The 9,826-nt window shown below is 46.3% G+C and overlaps 1 protein-coding gene across 1 annotated transcript; it reads left to right on the forward strand.

Moving 5' to 3' along the window:
* Positions 1-823: 823 nt before the first annotated feature.
* Positions 824-8,163, forward strand: CENPL (centromere protein L). The gene is made up of 5 exons (XM_044439145.1): positions 824-838; positions 2,099-2,284; positions 4,053-4,301; positions 4,973-5,515; positions 7,632-8,163. The coding sequence occupies exons 1-5, from the start codon at positions 824-826 to the stop codon at positions 7,701-7,703; spliced, it is 1,065 nt and encodes a 354-aa protein (XP_044295080.1). The 3' UTR covers positions 7,704-8,163.
* The last annotated feature ends 1,663 nt before the right edge of the window (positions 8,164-9,826 follow it).

Genomic DNA, 9,826 nt, shown 5'->3' on the forward strand with positions numbered 1-9,826 from the left:
TGCCAAGTCATCCGACAATGCAACCCTAGGAAAAGATGCCTTCCAAAATATCCCATTCTTGACAGCCCTGCCCAGCTCTTGTCAACGCAAGGCTGCGGCTTCTTGGATGGAAGACCTGATCTCACAACTGGCCGAGCTCTTCCGCTTCCGCTATTCTCTAGCCAGGTGTTTTTCTTCAAGCACGACAAAAGCTTCCTTGGGAAGCACCCCCAACGCACAGGTCGCGTCAGAAGCTTCTGCGCCAGCTGCACGAGGTGGCCCTCCAAGCACGCGGGTGTGCGGCCTACCCCACACCCCACGAGCCAAAGCGGCGGGTCTGAGGAAGGCCCCGAAGGCGCAGCGACCAGGAAAGGGCGGCTCCCAGGTAGGAACCCGGAAGCGCGGGCCGCAGGCGCCGCCGCCGCTCTGCGGACGGAGGCAAGAGGCGCCGCCGGGAGGCGTCCGGCTCCCCCGACGAGAGGGCCACGCACCTGCGCGGGCCGCGCCCGCCCCGAGCGCCGCCGAGCCGCCGAGGGGCCTGACCCGGGGCCTGACCCGGGGCCGGGCGGCCCTCCCGCGGAGGGGCGAGGGCAGGCGGGAGCACAGGAGCCACAGCATCCGCATGGCTCGCGATGGGCGCCGCGCCTTCGCCCCGTCGCTCCTTCGGGCCGGAAGAGCGCGGCCGCGACCACTCCCACATCCGGGCCGGCGAGGGCCCGCCCCCTAGAAACGACCAATCGGCCCGCGCAGAACGGGCTCGCGCCGCCGAGTGGGCCGCTGGGAGGCCGATTTTAAAAAGCGGCGGGGCCGTTGCTCCTCAGCCGCTGGCGGCGGGCCTCTCCCGATGGCGCAGGCTCAGGTGAGGCGCGGCGCGGCGCGATTCCCTGGGCCTCCCTGGCGAGGGGGGCTCGTCCTCACCGCGGGGGTGGTGTCGTGCGCGCGGCCTTTATGCCCCGCCCTTTCCTTCTGCGGCAGATCCCCAGGCGGCTTACAAGGTTCCCCGAGTCTCCATGCCGTCCTCGCAACAACAACCCTGCGAGGCGGTTCAAGCTGAGAGCCTGCCGAGTTTTCTCTCTCGGCCATGTGGAGAGAAGGACCCCGGGGCCCACACTCCGGTCGCTGCGCCCCGCGAGGTCCAGCACCCGTCCGTGAGATGCGCTAGGCTGAGAATCCGTGACTGCCCCGGGTTCACCCAGCGAGCTTCATGGCAGCCTCTGTGCCGCACTAGCTGTGACCACAGTCGGGCTGACAGCCCATGACTGGCTCAGAGTCACACGGGGAGCTTCATGGTGGGAGCGGGGACTAGAGCCCAAATCCCCTGGATCCCTAGTTCAGCGCTGTAGCTACTACACACGCTCCCATTTCGGGTAGAGGCTTCCCTATTTGGGCACCAAAGATTCAGAATAGTAGAGTCGGAAGGGGCCAGGAAGGCCATCGGGTCCAACCCCCTGCTGGTGCAGGACACCAAGTCACATCCTCCCACTCAGGTGGCTGCCCAGTTTCCCCTTGAATGTCTCCAGTGTGGGAGAGCCCCCCACCCATCCGGGCAGCCGGTCCCACTGCCGTATTGCTCTGGCAGTGAGGAAGCTTTTCCTGATGTCCAGCCTCAATCTAGGTTGTCACAGCTTAAATTGATTATTATACTCTGGCATCAGCAAGAAGAGATCCTGACAATCCAGCACAATAGACTGCTGAAGGGATGGTCTGTGCGCTCTGTTTCCCCACAGAGCAATAAGAGAGGTGTTAGTCCAACATGCCCAGTAATGGAGAAGCTAATCTTACCTGCCTGAAAAGAGAAAATGTCACATTATATACATGGATTAAACGGTCAAGAAATTCCTATATCACCACAGAAACTGGCTATATATGTTCAGACTAGGACCATCTAATGACTCCCATCTAATAACCGAAGGTGGCACTGCAGGCTTCCAGCACATGAACAAAATTTAATTAAAACTAAAATGTATTTCATAAACTGAGAGATTCATACCGCTAGGGTTCCTTTAACATGCATATCAAGTTTCATAGTCTTGATGCTTTCATGCAGACACATCTTACTGTTGTAGATAAAAGAGTTTGACATTTGTTTCCTGTGGCCTTTTGATGGCTAATCTACCAGTATTTGCAGGATGGTAGCACTTCTGACTCCAGGAGAGTGACTGCTGTTGGAGGAAAAACTACAGACCATGGAGTGAATTTCACTACCACTGCGTATGTTTCAAGAGGCGTCCTGTCCCTCAGGAGGGGCAATATGTTTGGCCAGACTCCAGTTAAGAGAATAATTCCGCAGACTTCTCATCTGGAAGTAAGTTTTTGATGGATCTGATATAACTGGTGTTGTGCTTGACAGTGAAGTAGCCTTTGATCTGATGTTTCAGTATTACAGCAGCACAAATGAAGGAAAGAAAACTAGGGTAATTGTAAGAATTTGCCTGTTAGAAGAAGCTGAAAATTCTGGGCCATCATGGACTAGTAAAAAAAAGGTGCAACAATAAAAATATTATTGCAATGGGAGAAAACACCATTGAAAGTTCTACTACTTTCGGTTGTACATTTTTTGTGGGACCAAACATATCCTGACAATCTTCAGTGCTTGGAAAATCATTGATCTAAGTGATATGAGTTAACCTTTAGAATGGGGTGAGCAGCATGTGACCCTTACTGTGGTCTTTGCTGCTTCTTTGTGCCTTCCAAATTAAAAACAAAACATCTTGCCTCCAATGGCATGTGTTGCAGCTATGAAACACTGAAAGGGTAAAATGCAGCTTGCAAATCGGCTAAAGGAAACCATGATAGCGCCTTCTAGCACTATGGAGGTGGTTGCCCTCAACTTGCAGCAGGAAATTGGAGTCTGGGGCCTTTCGTCTTTTGGGAGAGACTCTCCATGAGCTAAAGCAGGACTGGGTGGGGAGGAATGGCCCCTGGACCTCTGGAAGTTGCCAGAGCTTATTGTGGGGCAAGCACCCACAAGTGCCCTAACTAGGATGAGCGTCCTCTGGCAAACAGCACACTGACAGCAGACGTTTGACCAAGAGAGACTCCTGTACCTTATCTTCTCCATACCAGCCCAAACGAGAGGCCCCTGCTTTCCCCCATGCTCTTTGTGCATGCCGGAGGATGAATGGGAGGCAATTATGAATGCTCACAACTCGTGGCTGGTAAGCCAGACTGACATTCGTGGACCCTTATGGAGGGGTCAACTCACTGTGATGACAGAGTAAGTGATCTTCCTGAATATAGGAATGGGAAAACCCCCACATCCATATAATCAATTTGCTATTTAGTTGAAAACTGGAATGCAGGAGCTAGAATTTGAAGCCATCTCCAGAAAAGTTAATGCTGCCCAATGATCACATTTTTTATTGTACTACTTAGTGTTTATATCATGTACTCAAGGTTAAAATATTCTCACAACTAAATAAGTTTGGTCAGTACTTACAGCCTCCGTTGCATCATTTATGAAGGACTGAGGCTCAGAGTGGCTTGTCTAGAACCACCTAGTTGCTTGAGATCAGAACAGGATATACGGAGAGCATGGTGGTGGTAGTTTTTACAATTTCGACTCGTGCGTTTGATCATTTCTCAGCATCGCCCCAGCAGCCCAGCATTAGATAACAGCACACACAGGGGCCATGCGCATGCTTGGAAAGGAGTGGTGGCTCAGTAGCTGCAACTTGTCCGAGCTTTCGCATGGCCGGTCAGTGCACTGCCAAGGATATAGATATTTGCTTGGACTGGCTGTGAGTTGTTTTTTCTAAACTAAAACCTCAGCTTTCAGGTGTTATTGCAGTGTTGGCACTTTGCGATAAACAAGTGGGTTTTGGGTTGCAGTTTGGGCACTCGGTCTCTAAAAGGTTCGCCCTCACTGATCTAGAGTGAGTGTTGTAGCAATCATTTAAGTAGTCTCACACTGCTCTCATGGTTGGATACTAACAGTTCTAAACTTATTGACTATTGAGCAGCAGTTCTTCATAGCAATACTTCCTCTACTGCAGGAGTTATGACTGGAAAATGTAGATTCTGAGCACTGCTTATCTGCAAGTATGAAACTAAAACTCTTCTTCTCATTCAAGGAAAATGCTGATCCTCAGGTAGCCTCGCTTCTTGGTAAGCAGTGGATCTTGTACAGTGTCACTCCTCTTTACAAGTTCTCTTACGGAAAGCTGAAGGAATATTCTAGACAGCTCAGCCTCTTTATTGCTGCTGAAAGGCAAAAGCGGCTTGCTGCAGAAGAAGATCCTGACCTTCCATTCACAGTGAAGTTCTCCTTACTCCCGGCATTGAAAGCCACAGAACAGGAACAATTAGCAGTCCTCATTCAGGTTGGTAGTACAGTCCCTACCTTCTAGTACCTTAGGCTTGCTTTAACATCTGGGAAGGATAAGATTGCAGACAGACACTGTAAAAGTCAGTAAGTCATGATGATGTATCAGTCACTGGATTGTGAACTATGTTTCCTTTGGCACTAGGGATGCCTGGTAACAGGCTAATATGAGCCTTTCTGGAAAGGGCCAGAAGTCCGGCGTCTTTCTCACAGCTGCCAGCCAGCTGTCTGTGGAGAACTCATGGGCATGAATGAAGGCCATAGCCTGTCCCTGGTATTACCCCCTAGCTCAACAACTGGTATTCAGGCTTTTGAACCTGTCTTCCATATAGCTGCTGTTAAACCTATTAACTATCTGCCCTACATGTGCTCAAGGTTGCAATTCTAAGTAATTTTTATGGAGCAAGTCCTTTTGTATTTAGTAAGTCCTGAGAAAATAGGATCAGTGTTAGCAGTTTCTCCATTGCTCACATTGTCTGAGCAGAAGGCTACCAATCTAGCACAGGCTGTAAAGACTTGTCGAAGAAAAATTGGGTGAATAACCCTGCTAAGCACGTCTTCTATAATTTTAACACATTATTTGGATTCTAAATGTATATATTGTCAAGTAATTTTATATGCTTCACACGTACACACTGTCCACATGTGTGCATATACCTTTTTCCCTAGATCACACAGTGGACGCGGGTGGCGGCCGGAAATGCTGGAGAGAAAATAGTGTGGATGGGCTGGTTCTGTTGTACTGCTGGAGATGATATTTTTGAGGCGGTCGTGGAGGATTTCACTTGCTTGCCTCTTTTCCTTGCAAATGGGGCAAAGGGCCTTTTTGACCTTGTCGAAGCCTGGCTGCAGGAGACCTTTGACTGTTGCTTAAGTCCCCTGCCTATCAGCCCCATCAATCTTGCCTGGATGGCTGCAATGTGGTCTGGTTGCAACACGGGCAGCCATAAGGCTGCAACAGAACTGACTTTCTCCGTACCTTGCGCTGCCTACCCGCTGGATATTTCCTATGCCATCCATCCAGAAGATATAAAAGCCCTCTGGGATTCAATCCAGAGTATTCAGGGAGAAGTCCGTCAAGAAGAAGTGGAATTATTCATGGAGTGCCTGTACAGTCACTTTCATAGACATTTCAAAATCTATCTGTCAGCCACAAGATTGGTGAAAGTTTCTACCTCTGTAGCTTCAGTCCATTCCACTGGAAAAATAAAGGTATGATGCCTGGTTCACTTACCAGTAACAACTAGTTAAAGGGGGCTGTTTAAATGGTCCAGAAAGAATTGTGCTTAATAATACCAGTGCCTGTTTGATTACATGCACAGTTGATTTCCTTCTGATAATGACAAACTGGAAATCACCTAAGCTGTTGTATACCTCAAATAGTAGAGTATTTTAAGGATATCTAATTGTTTCAGAAACAGTGCAAAATGGGATTGCCAGCAAATATTTCAGAAACAACTATTCACAAGCCCCAGACTGCAGAGCTCCGGTTGAACTGTTCTTACCAGCTGGCCACTTGTATTTACGGGAAATGCTTTCCCAAGCCGCCTCTTGTCTAGCAGCTGCATCCACTCAATAGCAGACTTCCATTGTAGTTTTGTGCCACTTAGTTTCCTCGAGGAATGGGAGACAAAGAAGTAGATTCCTAGAAACCTGTAGGGAGGAGCAACCCATAGGCCTGTGGAGGAGAAAAGGGATCTAAATGGCCTTGGCTTAGTTTAAGCAGAAAGAATCTGGAAATGAATGGGGTGGGATGACATATAGAATCCACTAGTAGCTGATAATTTCCAGAAAAGTTGAAGTCAGGTGGATAAATGACTGTTGTGGGTGCAGATTTGAAATATATGTGGTATTTTCTTACCAAACCTCATTTTATTTCACTATATATGAAAACATGAAATGAATTAATATTCTAATTAAATTCTACTGTTTTGTTGCATTTCAATTTAAAAAGGCATGCCTTTGTTTTATAAACAACCAGAAATGTTCTCAGATGGTAGTATAGCTTGTCTATTGGGGGGGGGGGAAGGATTAAAAAAGAAGCCATTAACATTGTAGGAAGCAAAACTAAGGTTTCATTTGGACACAGAAACCATATACAGACTTCAGAAGACAGAATACTTACATAAACTGTAAACAGCTTATTTGTACTGGTGTGTTTCCAGGCATTCACATATTTTCATGCAGAAGGTGTAATCTGAGACCAGAGAATTGAGTGACTGCCATATGAGGGATTTGCCCTCAATTTTCAGAAGCAAAGTATATAAGACTCCCAAGTCCAGACTAAATATCTTAAGTTCTGCATTCTACATCATTAAAAGTATTTTTCCATTTTTCTTTGACTGATGCCTATTTAGGCTTAGATACTGAATTGCTTTATTTGGCTGATCCCCACATCATTCTTGTGGACCTTTAACAGCAGATTTTGTGTGGAGAAAGGGCAGGCAGAAAAGCTCCATGCTGTTGTGTTTCAGGAAGGGGAAATAGGATACAAACATTATTAATACAGTCAAGCATAGTTCCAGTTCTGTCTTCTCCTACAGCACAGTGTAGTTTGATGGGGGGGCATAGGATTTGTCCCAGCAATGAGGTTCTACAATCTCAGAATCAGAAAGATGAACCCTGCTTTGCTCCCCTCAGAGGCAGTGCAGAAAGAACAGCACAGGTACCCCCTCAGGGATGCAACTGGACCTCGGAGGAGACAGAAGGTGGTATGCTGGGGGAAGGAGAGAAGGCTGGGTCCATTCCCTTACTCTAATTTCTGTCAGCTTTCTAGCTTCTCTCCAGGCTGGTGCTCAGCATGGACAGACAAAAACAGCCGTCTAGAGAAAGTACATTGGGGAGGGCATGGTGGTGGCTATCGTGATAGCCATGCATTGGAGGCACATAAGCCTCCGAGTTTAGAGGCATACATGCATCTGCCTTAAGGGTGCATTGGATTGTGCCCTAAATTACTTTAGATCTAAGGTCAGAACTGTGAACTAGCTATGCAGCAATACGCTAAGATGCTTTGGAAAGTATTGGGTAATCAGTCAGAAATGTCATTGAATCTCTATTTAATTTCCCAATTTTTTTCGGACCATGAGGGTGTAGGGAGGACTTTTTTCTTCTTTCTTTCCCGTCACCCTCATCTCTACTGCAAAGTAAGTTGTAAAACATCAAAGCATTGTAAATACATTATTGAAATTTTGGAGTGTTTGACCTGTTTTATTGAGACACTGCAGGTTACCAACAGGAAAACAGTTAAAATTGACTGTCAGCTTAAATATTTTAGTTTAATAAACTGAATTGTAAGATGCTTTAATCTTTCTGCAATTATCTTTGACAGATTCTTCATGCTCAACATCTGATAAGAGTTCTGGCACTACTGACGGAACTGGCAATTTCAAAGATACTGTGATGGTGTTACACTTTTCAGCCTTAGCTAGAGACAATATATCAGCACAGAGGCGGACTGTAAGCTACATTTTCATATGAAATTTTCTTTTATTGTTGACCTAAATTGTATTCAGATTTGCTATGTATGCAATATAAGGAGCCAAGCATTTCTGTCTTTCTGTTCAGGTGTCTGCTCTTGACTAAAAACATTTAACACCTACTTAAACATATCGGAGATAATTAAAAAACACTATACCATACAAATAAAGCTATCTCAGGCATAATACAACTCCTACATCTTAAACTGTTTAGGCATTCAACCTTGCTCAATTAGTTCTGTTTGAACTCAGGTCAGGAGTTACTGAATATGACTTTACCTGTGAATTGGATCACTTGATCTTTGGTGTCACGTTAAGGCTTTCAGAGGAAGTTGGGTGTCCACCGAATCCATTTAACTATCCATCATTCACTATCTCTTTACTCTTGCATCTATCAGACAGAATTATAAACTACAGTGGTACCTCAGCTCACGAACGCCTTGGTTCACAAACAAATCGGGCCATGAACAAACATTTCTGAAAAATTTTGACTTGGTCGTGAACACCACTTGGGTGGCGACCAAGATCGCAGCCATCTCTTCTTCCCCCGCCCCCCGCCCCCCGAGTGGGGAGATGGCCATGATCGCAGTTGCCTTCATGCAGGGAAGGCGTACGTGATCAGAGGCACGCTCCTGCAGAAAATACGGATGCAATCTCGGCCATCTCCCCCACCAACCAAGCGCACCGTTTGCGCCTGTCTCTCCCCCCACACCCCTCAGCACGCCGAGATGACAGCAGCAATCTCGGTTGTGCTTGGGGTGGGGGGAAGAGATGGCCGCGACCTTTGTTGTTGTCGCTTTGCTTCACATTTTTCTGATTTAAAAAATGGTTACAGGATGGATTAACCTTATTTACATTGAACCTTATGGGGAAATTTGACTTGGCTCACAACCAATTTGGGTCATGACCAGAGTCCTGGAACAGATTAAGTTCATGAGCCAAGGTACCACTGTACTTGCTTTTTATCTAAACTATCAAGAGGATGAAGGGTGGGTGGGCACAGCAACTATCTTGGGCCAGATTAAATATACGTGAATTTATACGATTAAATATACGTGAGTCATGACACAAATGGAACCTGCATCAAAATGTCGTCCTATGGAGTAGCGTCTGTACTAGTCCCAAGAAAACGCCTTTTTGCAGGGATGTTACTCAGTTCCAGGCCTACCCATTTTGTCTTGCGTTTACTTCCACATTCCACATTCTGTGGCCACTGACCATGCTCCGCCTCACCAGTCTCCTCTTCTGCTAGTGCTTTTTCACTAGGTTTTTTGAACATTTACAAACCTTTGTTTCCCCCAACCCTGTCTGTGCTATTTTGGCTACATAAACAATAGCACTTATGCCTAAAAGCTGAAATAGAACGGATTGTGATTACAGTTCCCAAGCGATTTGTCTCTTACTTGGTATGACTAAAATCTACAATTAACTCTTATGCAGCAGGCCTGTTTTGTCTTTCAGCAGAGTGACAGGCATGTGTTAAGACCGTCTGCTTTCTGATATTAAGAGCTATAGCTTGAATTTTATTGGGCCAACAGTCCCTCCTTTCTCATTGGGTACAAAACAGAAAAGCTATGCACAGAATGGCATGTTGGAAGAGGTCCTCCTAGTTCATAGAGCATGCATTATTTCATTGCAAGGTACGTGTGAACCGAGTCTTTGCAGTGCTCCATTCTGTTACATTCTGCTTCTGTTGATGGGAGGATACAGCTTACTCTGGCCAGTAGTGTTCCTGTCCTTGATAGTAAGGGTCTTTCTTTGCCCTGTAATGTTAAAACTGGAGCTGGTAATAGGAATAGATTTGAATAATAATTGGCCCAAATAATTACTTGCTTTCCTATGGTATAAAGGTTTAGGGGGATGTGAAAGTACTTAGCTGGCTCTTTTCCTTTTCGGGTTTAAAAAAGCTGTTCAACAACTGAGGGAGAAGATTAATACAAAATACTGATATAATTAATACGTGGTGCTAAAAGCAGACTTTAGTGGATTAATTCAAAAATTTAGTTGTGGCAGGAAAGATTGGATATTGATCCCTGAATTTTTACAA

This window comes from Varanus komodoensis, unplaced genomic scaffold (assembly GCF_004798865.1).
Source record: "Varanus komodoensis strain SLA01 unplaced genomic scaffold, ASM479886v1 scaffold34_1, whole genome shotgun sequence".
Lineage (NCBI taxonomy): Eukaryota > Metazoa > Chordata > Lepidosauria > Squamata > Varanidae > Varanus > Varanus komodoensis.